The 24245-nt window shown below is 38.4% G+C and overlaps 1 protein-coding gene across 8 annotated transcripts in view; it reads right to left on the bottom strand.

Annotated features, from left to right (window-relative positions):
* The window catches only part of DAB1 (DAB adaptor protein 1), a 566655-nt gene that overhangs the window by 128846 nt on the left and 413564 nt on the right, over positions 1-24245 (bottom strand). For 4 of the 8 annotated variants that reach the window (XM_080406386.1, XM_080406380.1, XM_080406381.1 and 1 more), the window contains one exon: positions 107-24096. In XM_080406386.1, the coding sequence (XP_080262512.1) occupies positions 107-173 (67 nt within the window). In that variant the 5' untranslated portion in view covers positions 174-24096. The remainder of the gene's footprint in view (positions 1-106; positions 24097-24245) is intronic. The other 4 variants (XM_080406387.1, XM_080406378.1, XM_080406389.1 and 1 more) reach the window with 2 other exon arrangements.

Raw genomic sequence — 24245 nt, 5'->3', positions numbered from 1 at the left:
ACTGAGCACACAGATAACAGAAGAATCACAGATGCATAAAAGGTGGTTGATGTAGGAGCTGATTAAAGTACAAAACACATACAAATAGAGAGAAATGAGTCACTACCTTTCTTTTTGGAGTCTTTCTTTGTGCTGGTTTTAACAGCCACTTGAAGTTCTGTCTCAGTTGACATCCTATATCCTTAGTCCTCTTCACACAGATCCAGGATCTCGGTCAGGCTCATTTAGAACGTCTCTCCAAGAGAATAATTCAGCCTTTCAGATACTGTAACCCAAACAGTTCATCTCATTCACTCCTTTTGAGTGCTGTTAAAGGAGGAAACAAAAATTAATGGTCATTCTCTGAGTTTAAAACATCTAAAAATAAAGAAAAAAGAAAAAAAGCAGCAAACCACTGCAAGCTTACTGAGGAAGAAACCTATGAAGTTCTCCATCTATAGAGTCAATTGATCACAATTTCAGATGATTAAATACAGTCATCTAGTCCTGTCTGAGATGTTTTGGCCTATCTGAGACGTCTCCACAGACTAAAGACACCACACAAGGTATACAGAAGGCCTGTACTTCTGGACCAGCAGCTGGAGGACAAAGACTGTGATCCAGAAAGTAGTTGGAAATGTTACCAAAAGCAAAAAAATTCTGAAAGGACTCAATTCTTAAATGCAACAATTCCAAGGCAAAAACATATTGCCAGATAGTAAGTTCAGATTTTTACTCCTCAAATGCTCTTATAATGCTTTTGTTCTCCTGCTAGAACAAAGACAAATGAAAAATGTATTCATTACTCACACTGAGAACATCATACTTTGCCACTCCTCTTGCTTATGTAAATGTTTCCTGTATAAAAGAATCTGCCTCCATGTAAACAAAGCTGTAGTTCTTAACATCCATCTAGTATTTTTTCTTGCAAAGAACTTTGAAAATACAGTTAATTAAACCTACAAAATAAAAACAGGATATGGGGCAAAAAAGATAACATTTAGGGAGCAAGCTATAGCTTTACATACATATTTGTTGGGGAGATACACAAATGCACCAGCTGTGAAGCCACAGCAGTAAGTGCAGAAACATGCTGGAGCAGTATGAGGGAGGCAGGCTGTGAGGCTACAGGTAGGACCACGGATCTACAGGCAAAGAACACACAAAGAATAAACCACTACTCCATTTCTTACTGCTGGTCCTTCCTGCTCTGAAGGATGAGCCACCTACGAGCCACCACAGCCAGTCTGTTGAGGGCAGATGACCATGCTGTCCTGAAGCCATTTGTCATGATGTTGCCTTACTAAATGCATCTCCTTATTGCCCTTCCTTTTTGTGAAAAAGTTCTCATTATTAGCACAATTACGTTGAAGTCCATCTGGTCTGTCTGAACAGCTGCCCAGTTATTAAATAAGCATTTAATAAAGAAATTAACCCAGCATATCAGCTGGTTAGCTGGCCAGAGATTAACTACAGTTATAGTTATTTACTAACATTCCTTCTCTGTCATTTAAGAAAGTAATACAGTGCAAACACTGACGTAATTTTGACAGTTTAAATCACTTTTCACAGTCAGGGCTGTGAAGCTGCTGGTACTTTCAAATCCAGGCTCTTTTAACATTTTAAAATGCTTCAGTAACACTACACTGCCATGCACTGTCTGAAGTGATTTAATATTGCTGAAGTGTGTCAGGGGCTTTCTTTAATAAGCTCTTCAAATCTGTATGCGTATTATAGAATATTCAAAGATAGCTTTTCAAAATCTACTGAACTGATTTCAAAATACAGAATTCCCTGTTCCTCCTCTATGGAGTCTGAGTAAGTGTAACATAGCAAAAAGGAGGAAAAATAAAGGAACTTTCAAATCAAAGTTGTAGTGCTTACTAAATACACCTTGGACCACCTGAACAAACTAAAAGCATTTTGATTAACATTTTTAGTTAAGGAAACAGTAGAAAAGGACAGAGCAAATGCAGGCTGATCACAGAAAGAAAAAGAATAAGGTAACAGGCCCGAAACTAACAGTTGTTCAGGATCTGAAGCACTCTGGCCAGATCCACGGCCAGGGAGATGTCTCTCCCCCAGACAGTCAGGGTGGGATACCACATGCAGCAACCGCTGGGCCCCGGCACAGATCAATGCATTCACTGCATGGTGAGGGAACCACCGCACCCTGCCTTCGATGGGATTGCTCTTCACTTACGCTTGAAATCCCCACAGCAAACAGGGAGAAAGGCGCTGCAGAGAACAGATGTCCCTCACAACCCCCATCGCCTTCCCCTCCCCCTGCACACAACCCAATTTAATAATATTTAGTTTTACAGCCCAGTAGGGATGCATCAGTCTTTATAGCTCAATGGCACTTACTTAAAGCATCTCTCAAGTCACACCTGGATTGACAGTTTATTTTTGTAGAATTTGGATTTGTATTTACCTAAAGGTTAACTGCATTATAAGAAGCACTAACACACACCACTTCATTAGGAAAATATTTATAAATAAGTTCCATTTATTTTATTTTTTTAAAAAAAACAAAACACACTAACCCCCCTACACACACACACACAAAAACAAAAACAAACAAAGAAAAAAACCCCACATCTCAAAAAAGAAATAGAAAATATCCCCAGGGTCAAGAGTCAAGCAAGTTTTAATGTCTTAGAAGACTGTTGTGGGTACAAAGCATCAAGCATGTCATCTCCTGTTGTCAGCTACTTTCAACAGGATAGCTGAAATAGTAGCATCTGAATGGCACTGAATATTTTAAAATAACAACATATGACTGCTATCTCATTTCAAACTCTCCAGAAAAGCTATATCCCCTCGAGGCTATCCCACTGAGTAATATTTTTTAAAATAAATGCATGTCTATTTTTGGACAGGTTCACATATTGATTTACTTTAAAACCTAATCAGGTCATACTCTCGCAGGCTCATAGATCCTTGAATAAAGTAATAGGTATCTTTCTAAAGGAGCGCATAAACATCTGTCAGATGCAAGCAATAGTTCAAACTGAATTTGCTACAGAGACAATTCCTCCAACAGCATAGGTCTTTACGTAAGCTACATTAGTAAACTTTCATATACTGTCCGTATTTCAGCCATTTATTACCCAGATGAGAATGGCAGTCAATCTGCTCCTCACCGCAACAGCTTTTATTGTCTCCTCCAATCTAGGTCACCGTTGTTAAATACTATGGTCTTCCAACTGTGGGAAGTACCGCAGCATGTGTTTTATCAGTGAGATGCTATTTTCTTTGATCAGTTCTGCCACGTTTCTCTCCCTGTTCTAAAGACAAAATTTCATTAGCTGCACTTAAAAAAAATAAATCCATCATCTCACATGTATCCACTCCAACAATCTTCTTGTGTGCCTTGTTACTGCTCCAGCTATTACAATGTTATGTGCATGCCTCAGCTTTTCCTAAAGAGGATTCAGAGCTCTTCATTTTAACAAAATACTGACATTCTCTGTTCCCTTATTAAGTGGCTACAGCAGGAACACAATCAGCGCATTCTGGAATTAACTGGCTTTTAATTCCAAGAGAAGTCTTAATCCTGCATTCTGTATTACAGGCACAAAACCTAAAGTCTTAGTGAAGAAATATTTTTGTAAATTCACTTTGCAGTTAGGATTAAGACAGGTTGGACCTTTTATGCACAGGGAAATTAGTCACGTGCTCCGCCCACCTCCCCTACGCATCTGTAAAGCAACAATTTCTGTCAAATCATTTGTCTTTTCAACCATGCTTGAGCAAGCTCATGAAGGGGTTATTAGGCGACTTCCCCTGGCCTGAGTTATGAAGGAGGTCAGACAAATCATGGTACTTCCCCTCTGGCTTTAAAATACATGAATTTATTAATTTTCTTCAGGCCTTCAAAACTCAAGAAGTTCCCTCCCCTGAAACCAGTTTCCATCTGCTTATGTAAAGGAAAAGCAGTCTTAGAAAGGATTTGTATCTAAGCCCTGGCATTCCCTAGGTATTTCAGTTCTCTACAGCCCCAAAGTGGGATGTGACAAAGAGGATGGTACCTCTCAAACTCTAGTTTGGCAAAACAAAATGCATGCTACCATCCTTAGCTCTTGCTTTTATATCTCTGAAGCCTTGCCATTCATTTCCTTTCCTCCAAAGTACCCAGTACAAAAATAATCTGTAAGGGAACACCGACACCCACGATTTTGGAAGTGTTAATGCTCAAAAATATTAAAAGGGCAAAATATAAGTGACAAAAGAATTTTAAAAGTGCTGTGGTCCTGGAAAAGTGAAAACAGTTTAAGCACAACAGACTGCTATCCAGGGAGAAAAACGTTACTCATCAGCTTCTCATCTGACCACACAGCCTAACACAGGGAACTTCAGTGGGACGGACACGAACAGATGGCGGAAAAACCCATCCTTGCCATTAGTGCCCTCCAGAGAGAGGAAGCCATGAAATCCTTTGGAGCTGCTCACACTATTCTGTACTCATCCACTCATTTCCCCAGCGGTCAGGTCTTGCGAACATCCACGGGAAGCTACTTGGTATCAGATTATTAATCTGTTACAGACAGCATTACATTAATTCCAAACTGAAACCCAAGGGACGGGTCCAAAACCCACTGATATATTTTGGTTAATAAGGCCTATAAGCAAGAACCAGAAAACAAGGAAGACGAGGTGAAAGAGAGAGCTTAACATACTGACACAGGAGAAAATGAAGAGGAAAAGCAAAGGAAGGGGGAAGCTGTCTCTGTATATTCTTCATTAAAGCAAATTCTGCAAGAATGTGTTTAGCAGCAAAACCTAAGCCAACTCATGCACTGAACTTCTAGCTAGCCTGCAAAAAGAAAACAATCTCCGCTAGACTGTTGAATGCTCCCCGTCCCTCTTCTCCATTTTTGTCATTTGCCCAGGGAACAGCCTAATACACTGTTTCTAGTGACAAAGTCAAATGACACTCTCTCATGGCATCACATGTCAATCACTGCTTTTTCCTGCAATGTCTTTACTGGCATTTCTGTAGCCTGGAAAGGTGAAAAGGAAGCTTGCTGTTCACACGCACCAACTGAGATCCTACACAGAAACGCATTCCCTCAGCAAAGTGTGGAAAGCCAAGTGCCCTGTTTAACTCCTCTGTCCCCCCTGGCAAACTGCACAGGCTCCTCTGACACCCAGCACCCTCCTTCTCCTCCTACCACCCCAAGTCACACAGCTTGCCAAGGCTCACAGCTGCCTCCACATTCCATACCTGGGTTGGTTTGCTCTAAAATGAGCAGGTACTCACCTCCTCCTCTGATTTTGTATATACTACAGTAAAGGGAGGAGATTTATGTGCTTTACTATGCTGTCTGTACTATGTATGTAGTGAGATACCAGAGCAATACTTCCCAATTAACCCTTTTTAATTCTTCCAACATCAGATACTTAGTACTCAAACCATAATGTCTAATTTCCCTTTGTATATAGTTGCTATTTGTTTAACTGTATTTATAAAATACTCCTCTTACCTCCTGAAAATAAGAAGGTCTTTTTTAAAAAAAAACCCTACATGTAACTAAGGCAAATAACACATTTTATTGAATTTATTGTGGTTTACAATATGCTTCATTATTCTATCTCTAGGGTATCTTTCAGGCATGCTACCCAGTTCCTCAGATGGTGTAAATAGCACCATTGAAGCTGATTTACCACTAGAAGAGCATCTTGCCAAAAAATTGACCTATAAAATATTTCCAAAGAAAGATGTTTATTATTATTCCAATGACAGCAGGAATAATTACTAAAATTCCTCCTGGAAATTGCTCCATGTAGTGGTGAATACTACATTCCACCTCACCAATTATTCACCAGAAGTGCTGTGAATTTTCTACTCACAGAAAATGCTGACTGGATTAAAAAGATGGCTTTCAAAGGAATTAATTGATTTCATCAACATTTTTAATGGAAAATTACTAACATTTCATTTTAATATAACAGTTTCTATTTTGTATTATATAGGACAGCATTCTGGAAACAAAGGTAAAACAAAGGACATGGATGTTGTTTTAACAGAATTTTTGAAAATATTTGAAAGTATGCCATTTTGCATTCAGGAAAAGCTACTTTGTGTAGGTTCATAATTTTTCTCAGGAAGGATATTCAAATGCTCTTACGAAAAACTGAGAGATTTGAGCCAATCACTAAAACCAATAGGAAAATATTTGCATTTTTTCCTTCAATGCTTTCAACATGAAATTCATCCTCTTAAAAGGATTTCTATAATAATAGAGTAAAACCTCTTAAAAAAAAACCCACCAAAAACCAAAACCATGAAATAAAAAACACCTAGCACTGAGAACCCAGGACTTACTGCTCTCCCTTGTTCTGCTCTATTGCTGACCACAGCTAGTGCTGAGTAATTCCAGTGCTGCCATGGTCCCTTCACTTTGTCTTAAGTCTGACTCCCACTAATCAGTTATCAGCTTCAACTCAGGTATCAACCTTCCACACGTTTTGTTAACACCTAGCTCTTCTTTGAGCTAGGTATGTACCCAGGAGCACCATCATACAACATGAGCAGCATTGCTTTCAGGAGTCTTGCAAAGGCTAGAAAGGACAGAATCAAACCCCAAATCTATTGCCACAGAAAATTCAAGGCTGGAGATCAAAATGGAAAAGACAACGATTAAAAACAGTCATGGCAGCACTGTTTGCCTTCAGTTCCACAAGAAAGTGCGCAAGTCTGCTGGACAAGTACATTTGCAGCCTTGAACGAAGCAAATCATTCCTGGAAAAGGCTACACACACACACACACACTTCCCAGTACTCTCATGCCAGACCCTGGGAAGGAAGCAATGCAGAGGCTGGTGTTTGCTTCTCCTCTGCCTGTGTAGCAGGGAATGCAACTCCAGCCCAAACGAGTTGCTGAAAACGAGCAACAAACCTCCTGTGTGCTGGGGTAAAATATAACACACGTTGTTCCTTCAAACATATTATTCTGATTTAAGATGCAAAACTCCCCTCAAAGTGCTATCTGTAAGCTTTTGCAGGGTATGACATACAAAAGAGCACTGCCACTGAACAGAACAGGCTTAAAAACTTCACATCATTCCTCCGATACCAAGAGGCTGCTATGTTACCAGGTAACATGGGATGTTGTTCAGATTGGACTAGAGTGAAACTGAATTACCTAAATGCTTTTCCTATATGAATTGCATTACGCCAAGGCTTTACTATACCGAGATTACTACGCTGCTGACCCTGAAGCAGAAAAGAAAAAGAATTTCTGGTAACCCTGTGTAAGAACAAACAAGAAACAAAACTCAGAACTGCTACAAATACTGCCCGGGCACAGCCTGACTGCGATCTGAGCTCCACTAGCAGAAAACTGCCTTACCTCCATTAAAGTCAATAAAGTCACACCAGCACAAAATCAATAGCATTACATTTGACTTATATTGGCGTAACTCCATTGATTTTAATGGAGTTGGAGTTACACCAATTTTATGCTGGTGTATCTGCATTAGTGTCAGTGAAGTTATGCCGGCGTGACTGAAGCAAACAACACCAGACCAACCAAACCCCTTATATGTCTAAAATTCAATGTCATTAACTCTAAAGCAACAAGAAAATGCAAATCTGTACATTACCAGAGCAGGGCCTTTGGAATTTATTTTTGCAAAGGAGAAGAACAGCTCTTTTTTGATCCTCTCGACACCAAAGAAACAGAGTGAAGACTAAGAAGGGAAAAAGGACAAAGTACACAGTTGGGATCACAGTATTCTGTAATTAGAGCTGTTAAATGATTACTAAAGCGTGGTGGTGCAATCATCACACTGAAGGAAAGGGAGAAGTATGCAGTCAGGAGCATCACCAGGGAGAAGGTAAAAGCAATGTCAGAGACACCACGTTTTATATTTAAATGCAAATTCCTCGCAATCAGAATCTGTGCCTTCTAATTGGAAGAAAAGGTTATGGAATTAAATGTCTCGCATCCTGGACAGCTCAGCATGTTTTTAAGTGGCACAGTAAGTTGAAGGCAACTTACTCATCTCCTCCTGTCCTTTATAAAAATATCTTAATTCAGCTCTCTCTCTTTTTTAATTTCAAGATTACTTTCTTAATATTGCAAGTGAGATTGAACATTGTTCTCCCCCTCTCATTCATGTTAAATAAAGCACAATACTCACACAAGATCCAACTTAAGCTATAGACTGAAATCTGAAGTAGACGTTGAAGTGATGCTTTATACTGGTCTTCTTAACGGACGTGAACTCTGCACCAACTTTTTCAGGTCCCTTTGAGATTTGCTCAGTCACATGAGGTAACCTATACATCGTGCCCTTCAATTTTCTGAATGCTTCCTGACTTTACAGGAAAGCAAAGCAAACTTTCCTAATGTCAACAACTACAAAAAAAAAACCCTACGCCAGGATCTTTATTCACTGCTATTTTTCAACACTCACCCCTTGTTCCCTGACAGTTAAGTATTAGGAAAACTAATCATAGGACTTCACCTTGCTGTAAACGGACTTTTGATTTATTACACCAAACCCAACCACTAGACTTCTACCAAAGTTCATTGACTAGCACTGCAAAGGCAAAAAAGCAAAAAGCTTTCTGGGACTATAAGTATGAATTTACACATACAAGCAAAAATTATTTTCACATTGTTGTTCCACAACCAACAAATACCAATATTTTAAACCATTTAGTAAATGAGTTTTAGCTACAGAAATACTTTCAACAGTTCAATTTAAATACTTGTCTTTAAACCAGCAATGTCACTCATGAAGGTAATTCCACACGACTGCGAAGATGAACAGCAGGCAGACTCCTGAATGACACCAAACAGAAGTATTTGAGAACAGCTGCTAGATTTTACTGGAGAAATTTTAAACCATAAATAATTTTCTTGAATTCACTTATCTCTTCTCATCTCATTTGTGAATGCAGTGCCTTGTATTTGACCACATCATACACTGCTCCACAAATGCCTTTTGCTTTGTATCAGTAAGAATGGTAACCACTTTGAAAGGGAGGAAGCACCTCCCATAAGAAGTCAGGATCTACACATCTTCTGTTTGCAGGTAAGATTCAACACGTTTCTTTCTAAATAATGAAAGACAGCACTGTTCCCACTGCTGGAAAATACACCAAAGGGGGAAAAAACCCAACCCAACAATCTAACCTTTGAATCTGTGGGGGCCAAATGTTGTTTCCTGTATTGTAATATCATACAGAGAAACGTACCTGTCTCCACTCTGCTGTAACCACACAGTTGGAGAGGTCTGCATGACTACAGTACACACTTACAGAATCAAAGCCTAAGTAATCAGGTTCGGGACCCTGTAAAAGGAATTACTTAAAAAAAAAAATCAAGCCACTGACACTGTCATGGAAAAAAAATAAATAAAGAGATGGTCATGATTATTCAGATGGGGAACTTTTAAGCAGCTAAACAAGTACATGGACCTGCATGAGTGGTAACGCATCACAAAACCAGGCTTATTTTCTACATATTTTTAATAATCACCCAAGTAGCACACAGTGAGGAACCATTCACCTTCTACTGTCATGCTACAGTTTATTCTCTCTTAGAAGCAATTACAGGACAAATGCCAAGCTACAGAAGGTATTTTTCCAGCAGCAGCATCTGGCTTCTTGGCAGACTCCTCAGGCAATTTTGTTGGAAGCTTTAGAGATGCTATTGGGTCAGTCCTAGTTATATTGCTCACGAGCTGTCTGGCAGTTTCCTCTTCCTAGATGTCATAATCATTCTGATTTACCTTGAAGGAATTAGCACACTTTTATCCATATGAAAAGCAGTTGACTTGCAAGGCATTTAGGGGCTATCTACGGAGACATAGTGAAAGTTACTGGTCTAAATCTGTGTACCTTTGAGCCAGCAGCATTTCAGCATCCACTGCTTAATGCATCATCAAGAAAACAAGTAAGCCATGCAAAACTGTGTGTGGCTGTGTCTTACCAGTAAATTGAATGCATTCCTTATGATTACACGGAAAAAAACCCTAAGATACATGAAAAACCGATTAGTTAAAAAAAAAAAAAAAAAAAAAAAAAAAAAGGTAAGCTGGGGCAACAGCAAATCTATGCCTTTATTTAATATGGACTGCCCTCATATAGTGAAGACAGTACTGTGCTGTGTCCTGTAGTATGGGGACACTGCACACAAAGTCAAGGAATGCTTCTGACAGACAGCAAGCATAAATTGAAATACAAGGGGATTCACCACTAAGCCAATGGAAGGAAAACAGTTTCTGAGAATCTGCTTCATGGAACACAGTGCCTCTGAGGGCAGAAGGGGTATGTGGAAGTGAAGACAGCCTATGTCCTTTGCTCTCCCCACTGCCTGTCCCTTCCCCCTCTCCAACCCCAGCAGCTAAGATCTGCATTATTCTGCAGCTGTGATCATGATTAATCCTCATCCAGAAGGATGAAAGACAGGATGCTGGTTTTACCCTCCCTCTTTGCATACCAAGAAAATCAAGTCCACAACGAAAAGGCTTTATGTCAGTTTAGAGCAGTTCTCTACAGTTAATAGAGAAAGGAGACAGAATGCTATGGAAAGTACATTTATAGTACATAACACAAATGGAATCCTTTTTTAAAAGGCTTCTGTACAATTACAAGAGATATACCCCCTTTTTTTTTTATAATAATAAAATGCAGATGTGTTTATTAATACTACTGGGGGTTTGGGGTTTGGTTTTTTTTTTAATACTTTCCCACAATGATATACCTGGATGTTATCTTGTTTGGTTTGGTTTTTTTTTTTTTTATTTTAAAGGGTTTTGAGAGAGGTTAGAGTAAGAAACTCCCACAAAATCCTGTACCAGCTTATTTTCTAGGTAAAAAAAGAGTCCTGATGCCCCAAGGTAAATATTATGGGTACAAGAAATATACTCTGTAATTTAATAAAGGCTATGGATCTTGGATTTTCAGAAACAGGAGTACACTGAGCAACATAAGGGAAGATGGGCAGCACTAAGGAAGATGCACATATCCAGGTCAAACAAAAAGCCAAACGGAGCCCTGTCATCAGCAGAATGCAACTAAATCCAACCAGACACAGAATTCAGACTTGACTAATGTGAGTTGACTAATATAATTCCATTTTATGCAAGCCAAAACATATTCTGATTACAGGCCAGTGGTGCTCACAAGTTCTAAATTTAGGTATCATCAAAGGCCAGGTGAACTGTTAAGTGAACTAATTTGCATTTTATCCATATAAAAAATTTGTACTCTCCACAAATTAACACACAGATTTAAAGCATGTATTCACTCTCATTACTTCCTATGTCTTTCGGATATTCTTGTTGAACAATTAAAACTTCTGCAGAATCACAGTATGCATCAATAACGCAGCCTGGGTTTTAAAATGCTATACCACAGCACACATTGAAAAATCAATTATTTAGGCTCCAGTACCTGAACCAAAGTTACTGGCACACTAGAAACCAAGCCATATTTTAGAGGGGATGTAGCACAAATTTCCTTGTTTACAAGCTTGTTCCCACAAAGTACTAAGCAATCTCAATCATTAGGTGAACATTTGAATACATGCTAAAGACTAAACTTCCAGCAATCCCTGATTTCACTGACTACACAAATGAGATGAAAGTTGCACACACGGCTAAACAGAAGGTCTCCTGGATGCAGCAAAGACCTGAAATATTTTCATAAACTGTCTTTGATAATACAGACTCAACAAGGCTTGTAAGTTGAAAGTGTGATCAGGAATAACTGCCAAATGAGTGTACATCAGCACAGCAAAGAAAATCAATGGAAAGCGTGAGGAAAAATGTTGATCTACCTTGTACGATGCTCTCCTGAAACACCTAGTACACTAAAAACAATGTACATTATATTCAGGGATAAAGTAACGTCATCTGAAGTAAAGGCTCCGCTATAATGAAAACCAGTTGTTCAGCCAGCAGAGTTTAAAGCCAAAAGGTGAAGAATACCTAATCCAATTAAAACAAGAGGGAATTCAGGAACGCAGAATTTAATTACTCCACTTGGAAGGTAGCCAGGACCACTGGGTTAAGCACCCATGCCCTTGTGAAAGGGCCACGGGAACTCAGATGACTACCAGTGGTTAGGCCCTTGGCTCTACTTCTTTGAGCAGGGCACCCTTGGCAGGCACATGCCCCCTCACTAAGCCCCAGGGAAGAATGCCAGCTCCTGAATTAACAGCCTTCCCAGCAGCTCCTGGGGAGCTTCCTCACCATGCCCAGCATTAGGCAGGCCTGGCCTTGCTCAGCTTGTGAAATCAGACAGGCTCTCAGTGCAATCTGGTGAGGCTGTAGTTGATGTCCAATTAAAGCTGTTTGGATAAATACATGTTCAATGAAGTTATTGACTATGTGTGACTTTAACATTTTGTTTTGTTTTGTTTTTTCAGTTCCACAGACTAAATAGCAGGCAGCAATAATACTAGTTTTGGAAGAAGTGTGATGTTTGTGTTACCCACTCAAGTTAATTAATGAAAATAATGACAGAGTTACAAAAATCAGAGATGATTAAGAACTTGAAGACCATCCTACCCTTTTCTCTGCCAAGGCGGATTTGTTCTTAACAGCATGTTCTTCTGCTCTTCATCGAACCTTTTTAAATCACACCAGCAGCAGGCATCACATCTCCTTCTTTCAGATGTGTTCATACATTGATTGATTTGGAGGAGTAAGTAAAACCCGAGAACAGAGGTCCCGCCAACTTCGTACCATTATTCTGAGTTAACAGCTTGGAGATTATCTTGAGCAATTACTTTCCCCCTTACTGCATACACATTCCAAATACCTGTAAATCCTCACATAGCTCAACTCTATCAGTATTAAACCAATCTATCCCCTTCAGGCAAGATCTAATGGTAAAACCACATACCACTGAGTTTATAACCCAGACGATTACAGTCTCCATTATTAAATATTGCTTATTATTTTGTACTTACAAAGTCAGGGAGATGTGATTTTATTGCTTGCAAATCATTCTTACATTAGTCTTGTGCTGTTATAACTTCACTCTGCTTTTCCAGATAAGCTTTTTCCTTTCTGCATATTTAAATAGTAACTAATTATCCCTACTTGATTGCCCTCCTCTCGCAGAGCCATTTCACAGTATCATCTGCAGTGAATTCTTCATCCAACTTAGATTTTTAAAGGCCCAAGATACATCATATTCTTTGATTTTAATAAAGGCACAGAGGAGTGTGTTTGGGTTTTGGTTGGGTGTTTTTGTTTGATTGTTTTAAATATGCATCATGGGTTCCATCTTCAAATTTTTTTTTCCAAAAACACAGCGAGAAGGGCAGATTACTGATTATTACATTGGTAATAGTAACAGTACAGAACAGTGCCTAGCAATAAAGTCTATTTAAAAAAAAAAAAGAAAAAAAGAAAAAAAAGACTATTCACATAGTATCAGATCAGCAAAGAAAAGTTTGGTTCATTGTCTAAAAATGTTGCTTCTTGTACAAACTATGCTTTTAAGAATATTCTGAATTTATTCCCAAACACAGTCACAGAAAACACATTATATTCTAGTTCATAGGTACACAGAAGCTACATGCAGTTACATAGTAGCTACAATTAATGATATTTAATGCATTAACTCAGGTAATCCATTCAAAGAATTGCACATTACAGTAGCCCAAAACATGATGATAATATTTGAGTCAAAACTACTGTTTCTTACAAGAATTTTGACAGTCTTTGGTCATTTTTGTAGAGACTGCTATTTTGGATACTGATGACACATTTTGGTTTAATTATAATGGTGTTTGGTAACACCATGTGTTGTGAAAAGTTCCTGACATTTCCCATTATGAATCTGCTTTTTAGCTCCTTATAACTTTTCAAACCAAAGCATATCTACTGCAGCCAACATCTTGCATGCCACATAGCAAAAGCAATGATACACACAGTGCAATCTCCAAGACCTTGTCCTGCTGCCTTGAGGCACGAGATCATCCCTTCCTCCTCCTGCCTTGCTCACTAAGCAACAGATTTTCCTACAGACAGCGACTACCTTTACCATGCAATCCTGATTTTGATCCTCCAGCACAGATCTGTTCTTTTGTACTATGACTTTATGTGGAAAGGAAAGTACCATGTGACTGCACACACAACTTTGCATCCAGTTATCTTCCATCTGGATGATGTTAAACTTAGCATTTCTTTACTGATGTGCTTGGCTCTGTAACAGTCATTTATATTTTTATGTATGTGTGTAATAACATACAGGAAAAGGAGGCAACACAGGTGTACCACAACCAGATTGCAGTGCCTTCTTGAATTCAGCTTGCAAGCTGCATTCTTTCAGCACCTATTCCTGCAAAAGTTGCTGTAGCTATATGTGATAACAGTCTGGCAGAAGTGACTCTCTCTCAAACAAGACTTTGGCAGAGCAGGATAGGAAAGAAAAACAGGAGGTCGAGTTGTAACTGTGACTTCCAGGTCTGTTTGTGTCAAAGCAGTATCAAAAAGTGCTTGGAAAGACAAAACACAGTCTTGACACCCTGAATGCTCACATAGGGCTTCTATTATTATAAGCAATGCACTACTTTATGAAAGAAAACAAACCAGCCAACACCCACACAATGACACAGCAGTCCATCTTCGAGCCAAAAACCATTGCTTAGGAAATGCGCCATTCAGCCAAGAAAAAGGCTTCTCTCTCGTCATCTTGGTTCCTCTCCACAAATCATACACCGCTGAAGATGGTGAAACTTTTTATCTTCTTCCACCTCAAAAGCACAACAAAGTACCACAGTTGCTCCTGAACCAGTTGGTTTCATGTCCGGTACCGAGGAGAAAGCAGGACAGCAGGGTAGTGATTAACAACCAAGTTAACTACCAGTGGTTAACTGGACAAGATGATGACAGAGGGGTCACGAGGGCAAGTTCAGAACACCTGCAATACAGCCTCTGGTTCAAACAGACAAGTAAAGATATCTCTCTATGTCCTGGATGGAGTTTTATTTTCCTTTTATTTTCCCCAGATTGACTTTGAAAGGAACACATGCCTTGAGACCCACAGCAGAGTTGTCCCGTTGTGATTTATGCTTTACTCTGCTATAATGCTCCAGTTCTGATAAGAACAGAAGCAGACGTATCGATTCTGCTGGCTGGGTCCGCCCACAGGGACTGAACCTGCACTGGAGTCAGCACCACGAGGCCAGAGACGGCCCCTCATCAGAGCTGAATGGCTCTGAGACATTGCGAGGAGAACAACTGAAACAGATCCACAGTGACCTTCACAAAAATATTCACAAAGTTGGCTGTAAATCTTCTCAAAGCAAATATTTCATAATTATAAAAGCCTTTTTTTTTTTTTTTTTTTTTTCAGCAAGACAGCATTCCTATCAGGACTGAAGTGTAACTGATGAACAACTGATGTCACCAGTTCACAAGCAAACACAGGTGAGGATGCCTAGCTTTTTAGCAGCAAGATAACCGTCTGTCAGCCTACTCAAGACAAAACCATGACAATAATCAGAATATTATTGGAAGAATAATTCTGTTTGAAGCTTGGTAAGTAATGCCCAGGTTATTTATTTTTTTTATGTCAAGTAATTTGATTCTATTTTTATTCATTAAAGAACATTTGGATTAACAGATTGAAAAGGTTCATTCAAGACTTTATATCCATATGACTGTTACAAACCCTCCCCCCCGCTGCCCATATAAAAAGCCAAATCAAGGAAGAAATTAAATTTAAATAGTCTTGAAAATATTTTAAAATCATCATTAACATGTGTGATTTCATCTTATTTTGCTTATGAGTCCAAAGTTGTATCCTGAATGCCGTTTCTACAGAAACTGAGTGCCAAATATTACCAAGTTCCAATTTTACTGTCTAGTTAAAAATATCATGACAGCATTCAGGCAAATTTAATTTTAAATTAAACTTAAAACAAAGCCTTTGCATACCACCATAATATTTCAGACAGTGATTGCAAGAAAGGAAAGGCAGAAAACAGACTCTGCGTATACTATAGTTCAAAAAATATGCCTCAAGTCAAATGGTATAATTTTTCCTCTTTTTCCATTAAAGAGTTATTTTAAGTCTTCTGCTGAATATATTTACAAGCATAATGAAACTTTGTCAGTGGTTCTTTTCTGAATTACTATACATGCTTTAACACTGCATACACTAATAGCGTACACATATATACAAATCCACACATAAATGTACGCACTCAGGCACACAATATTCATGCAAAAAGAATTAATGGAATTTTTTGCCTGTATGCTACCCCCTGTAAATAGGTTAAATGTGAATAGTGCTTATGGCTGGGTTCATTAAGTAAAAATGTTGCTGTTTTCTGCTGTTTTCGTGTTGGTTACCTAAGAATGGATGACATGTCAAACGCTAACTTAACAGACTCAGTTCTTTTCAGTTTACCATCAGGGTCTCTCTCCACTAGGAAAATCAGTGGTCATTTACCACAACCCTCACAGAATAACTTGAGCTGAGACCTCAGTCAGCACCTGAAGATAATAAAACTCTGCAGGCAGCCCTCTACAAGAAAAAAAAAAAAAAAAAAAGAGGGAAAGGGTGGGGGTAGGGTGGAAAAAAAAAAGAGAGGTTGCTCCAAATATTTTCTGATATGTTGTCATGGGAAAATGGTATCCCAAAAGCCACAGTCCCCTGTGGTTGACAAACATCCCATCTTCCTAGAGAAGAGGCATGATACTTGGAAGAGCAGCTAATATCATTGCCAGTAACGCTTCTCACAGCTTCAACTGCTCATCAACTTTTTCTTCTTCATTTCTTTCCCTAAAATTCCTAGCTCTAGAGCATCTGCAGTCAGAGATCTGCTCACATCCAGTCTGAGAGCTACTCTGAACTCCCACACCAAGCATGGAATTTCAGTGTCAGTGAAGGCTGTACCTCAAGTCCCCATTATAGGCTGATGCAGCACTTGATAAACAGATACCATTAAGAGATGAACTTCAAAACCACATTATTTCTCCAAACTAAACCACTAGCAATGGTACAGTCATTATACCCTAACACGTTACAGGACTTCACCATAGCTGTACCAGCTGCCTCTTCTTTAAGGATCAATGACACTCAACTACTTCAGAGACCATTAATAGTAAGTTACTGCAGTTACAATGTATTATACTTACAAATTCTGACATTATTTATGCCTTTAAAAAAAATTCTGAGCAGGTTCATCAGTTGTTTTGTTTCTCTTTTAGATACAGCACGGTGCTGCATCCATGACTTTCCATGGGGCCTCACCACCTCCCTGCCAACAGAGCTCCCTACCCCTTGGTGTACAAACTATTTTGGTTTCAAAGATCTATTCTCTACAGGGTAAGTCTTCACTAGCAACTTAATGCCTTCAAATTCTTTTCTGTAACTTCGGTGTTAGTTTATCAGAGCAGTCATCAAGCCTAAGCACTTTGAGGCTGATGGGTGTATTTAAGCTAGGCCACTTTGAGCTAATTGCGTTCAATTTAACATTCTCCAAGCACTGGCAGTCCTCATTCAAGCCAAGTGTGAAAGTTTTAAAATCAGCTTTCACAGTCTGATTCACAGACAGCAAATGCAAAATGGCACTGGATTAATTTTTTGCCCAACAACATGGTGCAACAAAATAGCCCAAAGGCTATTTTAGTTCATTTGCTTTAAGCATTACAGAAGACTCACAGCACAGAGAATGCTCCAACAGAGACAAAAGCTCCAAAGGAGTTTTAAAGCTTAATATTGCCCCCATTAATTAAAGTACCATATGTTTGTACATCCTTTCCACCTTGTCACTAGATGTTAAAATGGAAGTCTAGACCATTTAAGACAAACCACACTGATTATTGCTTCAAAGATGAACATATCGACACATTTTTCTCATTTTTATTACAGATCACATTTTTAATATTTAATAAAGTTTGGTATTGGACTGTAAAATGGGCTATATAGAAAACCATATTTTCCTTGGCAAAATACAAGTCTTGACTTTACATGTAATCTGACAATATCTCTTTTGATCGGTCTGCCTTCATTTGCCAAGATACAAGTTAAAAAGGAAGCTAGAATACTGCAGTACCTATTGCAAAAATGGTTCTGCAACTCCCACCAAACAATGGCAGAGCAGGATGGAAATTCAGCTTTCTTGGCACTTTTCATTTTCCCAGCAATTACCACTAGGCACGTACACTGAGTTTACATGGCCAGCTTTCTGAACATGCAAAATCTCTTCAACAAAACTTTCAAGTCCAGAAATTTCCCTTTGAGAAAGCACAGAGGGTGTGTATGAGCAGCTCCATCAACAAATAGAGAAGTTCAACACATACAAAACCTGGTTAAATACTCTACACTCACTCTTCAGAAGAGAAATATTTCTCCAGTTTAAGAGGCAAACTAAAATCTCCTAAGAATTTAGCTCATCTTGTCAAAGTACTTTGCAGAATATTGGTCAAATTCCCATTCTTACAATGTGGTTCATACATACTAGACTGCACAACTGCAGCCTTAAGTATCACAAGAAATAACATACAGTCAGATCAAAGTCAGCTAACTTCAACGGGAGTCTTTCCATTACCTTCAGAAGTTTTTATACAAGGTCCAAACCTCACAATCACTCTTTAATTAACATTATTTCTAATACTTTAATAAATTTAATCTAATAATCTCATAATTGTATCAATAGTGGTAACTCACATCACAGATGGGAACTATCTTAAGGTATAAAAAGTATTTACAGTTAAATTAAAAAAAAAGTATTTGCATGCATAGATGGATCCCAGCTTCATACTTCAGAGTCCATGTTTGATATAGCCTAGGAAATGCAGGTCACATCTGGCGAACTATAAAGTCAAAGTCTCATCCATAAATGTCAAAATGTTAGTTGCTGAGGTGGAGATAATTAAGGTACTTCTTGACAGGACTCAGAATACTAGTTTTACAAGTATTTTCTATTTTGTGTTAAGTTTCATACTTGCATTACAGGAATCATAAATATAACATTATTCTGCAAATAAGAAGCCTCTTTCACAGTAGATCTGCAAGCAAAGGACATCAGGAAATCTCTATTTTTGAAATTTTAAAGCAATTCACACTATTCAGTGAAACATTTTTACAGGATAATTTAAGAAATTCTTGCAACTCTTTCTTCAACCCAATTCCAATTCCAATACTATATGAAACTCGAGACAAGTCAATGAGAGACAACACAAACGCATCACTGTCTGTCAGCAGCCAGTTAGAAGCAAGAGGATAACCTTCAATCACAGGATCACTACAAGGCAACACACAAGATCCACAAACTAGCATAGTTTCAGTGATACTAAAATTTGATGAGTTTGCATTTCAAAATCTGCAGTTGCAATGAGAATCATCCACACATAAGCCCAAGTAACAGGAATGCAGCTTGTGTGCATGTAAGCAAGTCAGACCTGAACTTGCCCAGATGAGGATGTTCCGAGCGCAGTGACAGCGGTGGGCAGGCTTGCACTGCCTCCTTGGGACCTGAGCTGTCACAGTGGGCACAAGCCATACTCCTGCTGCTTTAGACTGAAGTTAGCTTTGGTCCAGCTCCAAAGGCCAGAAAGGCAGCTCTACATGCTAATATAAAACTAATTTGGGTATGTCTATATTAATTTCATTAACTTTTCTGGTAATCCTTATGTAATAGAAACAATCAAAATTTCATTGATTTAAACATGTCAGAAAATCTGAGTTAACACATACAAAATACAGAACTGAGAAAACAATTTTTTTAAAAAAATAATAAATAATATTGTTTATAAATAATATATAATATTTAAAAATAATAAATATTAAAGGCTGATGCCTTTAGACCATCAGATTGTGTGTAACTACAGATAATATATATCCTTAAGACAAAAAAGCACAAAGCTTCACATCCGTATATACAACCCAGCCCACTACACACAGCACTTCTTCGGTGCTAAGTACAGCTTAAACGTTCTCTGTATTAACCTCCAAAACTTATAAAGCTTTATCAGCTCAGATGGTAAACAACTACAGGTTATTTGAGAGCTAAACTTGCCAGAAACTGCAAAAGAGATACAATCCAATTGTTATTGAAAGTAATGAATACGCTTTTCTGGTCATTTCATGTCAGGTGCTAACAGACGTCAGAATCACTAAACAACATGTTCACACAAGACATCATACGCTTGTGAATATTTATGCTTAAGAAACGTTGAATTCTATCCAAACGTAAATGCCACAGTATAACTGATCAGTCATGATTGTGAAAGTCTTCCAGAGCATTCTCATTTCTAAAACAAACAAAGACTGAAAAATTCAGGTTTTGGTGAATCATCAATGGATTATTGGCAATTTCAGAGCAGGGATAAAGCTTTCAATGGGAATGGAAAACAGCTCCACTATAACCAAGCTGATACAGGATGAGCGTATAATGCTTTGCAAATAATAAGCGGGAAATGTATAGGCTAACCAGTAACCGGTTATTGTGAAGTACAGAACAATCTGACACGTTTTACGTACCAGGATTCTGACACTCAATGTAGAGCATATATAAATGACAGAAGCAGCATGGCTAATTTTCTTGTGATCATTTGAAAGTCTCAGCTTGTACACTGTAACTTTTGGAAACCCATATGTATTTTAATTCTGAGAAACTAATTGATGCTGATCTCTACTGAACGCACAAAAATATCTACATGCTGATGAAAGATACTCCCCCGAAAAATATTGATTCCATTTGAAAAGCAACAAGCACAAAACAAGGCACTCCCCTTCTATGGTTACTGATAAAACACAGAGCTGCAAGAATCTGGAAAAAACAGGTGGTTTGGTTTTTTTTTCCTCCAGCACAGATATTGGCATTAGTTGGAGGTAAAGAAACATGCAGTTTCAGCATGATCTTGATCACTCCTTGGGGATCTTAGCAGATAAAATGATTCCTGATATTAAGGACTGAGGTCCAAAGCAAGTTGCTTGCATCTGAAAGCCATTATGAAGCACACTAAAGGCAGCAAGCACCATATACTGTATACTTGCACATACATTGAATCTGTTTTGGTAGTATGTTTTCTTCACCTGCTTATTGTACTAATGTTATATTTGGATCCTTAAGCTCTTCAGATAGGCCTTTTTTTTTTTCTTTTCTCTGTGCACAGTAAGATAGGGACCCGATAGGGACCAGCAGGGGCCTTGATCATGACATGCATCTCTGGAGAAAAAAAACTTAATATAAATGGACAACTGCATTCAGTTCTATCTGCAGACAGTAACCCCAACTCAAAATTATTTCTGACCAAAACGGCTTGTAGAATTTTTCTGTTCTACTAGCTATCAAGTGAATTCAAATCATAACCCATAGATAAAAGACTGCCTTTGAGCTACACAGCCACTGTCCCAAGGGTGCCAGGAAAAATTCTAGGACCACCAAGTGTGTTTCTTTAACAGAGAAGAGGAAGCACTGCTGAAGATGAGGAAGGTAAGATATAAGAAGATGCTTCAGGCCTGGTGTCCTCAGAGTGCTCGCAATTAACTGTTGGCAGACAATTGTTAGGGTTTCCCACGTAACTTCTTACCAATATAAAATATTCCCATGCAAAAGTTTATAGTGCTAATGATAACTGTAACATTGTCTTTTAAATGCATTTAGGCTGTTTTGAAATAACACAACATTGATCTGGGTTGTTGTGGGTTTTTTTTTTTCCCCTTGAACTCCTGTTCTGAAAAAAAAGCACAGCTCATATAATTTCTGAAGCTTTTTTTCCCGCCATGTCCAACTTGAAAACTGACTTTTGGCGTCACTAACACAAAGCTAGCTCTCTGTCCAAACACACGTAAAAGGTCATTCCTTTCTTTCTCATGCTTCAGACACAATGCATCCCATTTCCTTCCTAACATATCCTTTCAAAAAGTTTCTTGTATAGTTTAACAGAAACGTCTTCTCAGCTGCTAAACGAGAAACTCAACAAATAACAGTGTGGCATGTGTAGGAGACAAGTAAGGCTTGCCCTTTCAACAGCAATGAGCTGCTCATGGAAATGCAGCCTCAGCTGTTAAAAAGATATCAAAAGAAACATCGAGCATAATCAGGTCCCACCCAAGCGTGAACCACTACTAGTTTCATTTAATTAGATGCATAAATATATTTTAAAACTAGGCACTGAAATACAAACATCTGAAACATCAGTTCAGTGCATCTACATGCACATTATAGATGTGACTAAAAAAGCAGACAAACTGACATGACCAAAAGTTGCACCAGTTTTCACAATGCAGTTCCTTGAAATAAAGGAGAAGGCTAACTGCTAGGGAGTGACGTTATTTTACCTTTTTGCATTTGGCAGGAATTGATACTACAAGAGAGACATTAGATACAGCAAAGAGGCCCTGCAGAGGGGAAAAGCTGCTACACACTTGCTCAAATAAACAGCAATGTCTCTGAATATATTACTTCTTATATTGACTAGATGGTCTACATATGTGTGTGTGTGTACATATATAGAAAACCCTCTATCTACTTAAGACAGCCTTCAGCTGGCAAAAAGCAACTGTTGGTTAAACTAAATGCTACCAAAGAGTCAGCATGCAAATTGTCACTCAGTTTAATGTAGTTTCTAATCTGTAACAGCATGGAACAAACAACTTCAAACAGCTATACTGGGGCAATGGAGCTATGCCATTTTACACTGGCTGCAGGATCTGTCCCAGTGTATAGCTCCTTCCTTCACCCCATTAAATCATGTTTGCCAACAACTACGTCGCACTAATGGGTGCATAAAGCTATTCTGCACCTGTTGATTGGCAAGGCATCTGTGCAAATACAATGAAATGGAACGAAGTGAAGCAAGGAACCAAACCATTAGAAAGAAACCTAAATCAATACAAATAAAACTTAAGCACTTGGCATGTATGACTGACTTCTTGCTAAGTATAAATGGTATCAAGGCATGTTTTCAGCCCATTACTACCTAAAAATGTTTACATAAATCAGTTGATATCTTACAAAAAAATACTCTTTGCATTTAACTGTCCTAAAGCAAAACAAAGTCAATCTGCAAGTGGCAAATGCTCAAGATGTATGAACATGTTGAATTTCAGAAAAGTTTGGGTTTCTTTCAAGGAACTACAGAGCTACTTCTGTTTTCTTACTAGGTTCAGTGCTGTTTTATTTTGATGGCTTGGAGAAAATAACCACTCATGGTAGAAAATCTTCAGCTGTGCTTCATGTTACTCCTATTTCCGAGACAACCAGTACAAAGCAACAGTACAAATCCAAGAAGTAAAATTTCCATGAGATGTTACACTTGCATGAGTAGCTGTTATTGCCAGCTGCAGCAGTCAGACTATCAATTGACTCACTGCACGAATTTTAGAAAGCATATAAAAGCGAAGGCAGCCCTATCATTACCTGCTTGTTCTCATTTCAGAAAGCTGCTTCCTTTTACCTTCTTTAAGTATCTACTAACACTTTTTTTTTATTTCAGTTCATCTTGAAAATTAATCATCATAAATTTAAAAACATTTTCTTGCAAATCTGTCAGGCTTGTAGTGCTATTTCATTTATTACAAGACCACACAACGCATCAGAGCTCTGTATTTGAACATGACATATTTTCACTTTGTTTTGATACCACATTTGAAAATTGTTCCTATCAATCTCTCACTGAAGCCAAAACTTAACTGTCTTGTTCACTGAAACATTAAATGCCAAGTCACACAGATGAATAAAAGCATTTGCAAAATGCAAACATTTGCAAAAGTTTCCTGTCAAAAGGGTCTACAGAAGAGAATCCACAAAAGTGAATCGAGGCCACAGTCAGTACCAAACCCAATTATTCCTAATCATTTTGGTCATCAGATCACACTGAAAGCTAAAAGATTTCATAAACAGGCTGATCTTTAAGTAGAATTTTGGAAGGGTTTACAGTTTTCCTTTCCAGAAAGTATTACAACTTCTATGCATTTGCCAGTCTCAGCTTATGCATTAAGATCCATGAATTTCTGCATTGTTAACTAGCAAGGAGTAAAAAAACCAAACAAACAGGCCATATACTTACATTCCCCATAATCCATCATTTTCTCTCAACAGTGGCAGCAAACAGGCACATCCAATACTGTATTACTTTCTTCTCTCATTCATGATGATGTCACACACAGGTTCTTTGATTCTGAAAAAGAAGCATTTCCCAGGTTCTAAGGATGGAGGTACCCCAACCAATCCATCGTGCTTTGTGTGCTAATGATAGACTCATGCATAAGAGGCACCAGAAGCAGTCAGAGGCAGCAGGCATGAAAAGGAGTGAATCAACTGTCAAGG

This window comes from Falco punctatus (assembly GCF_963210335.1).
Source record: "Falco punctatus genome assembly, chromosome: 11".
In the NCBI taxonomy this organism is placed as follows: Eukaryota; Metazoa; Chordata; class Aves; order Falconiformes; family Falconidae; genus Falco; species Falco punctatus.
This window is presented reverse-complemented; position numbering and strand designations above follow the sequence as displayed.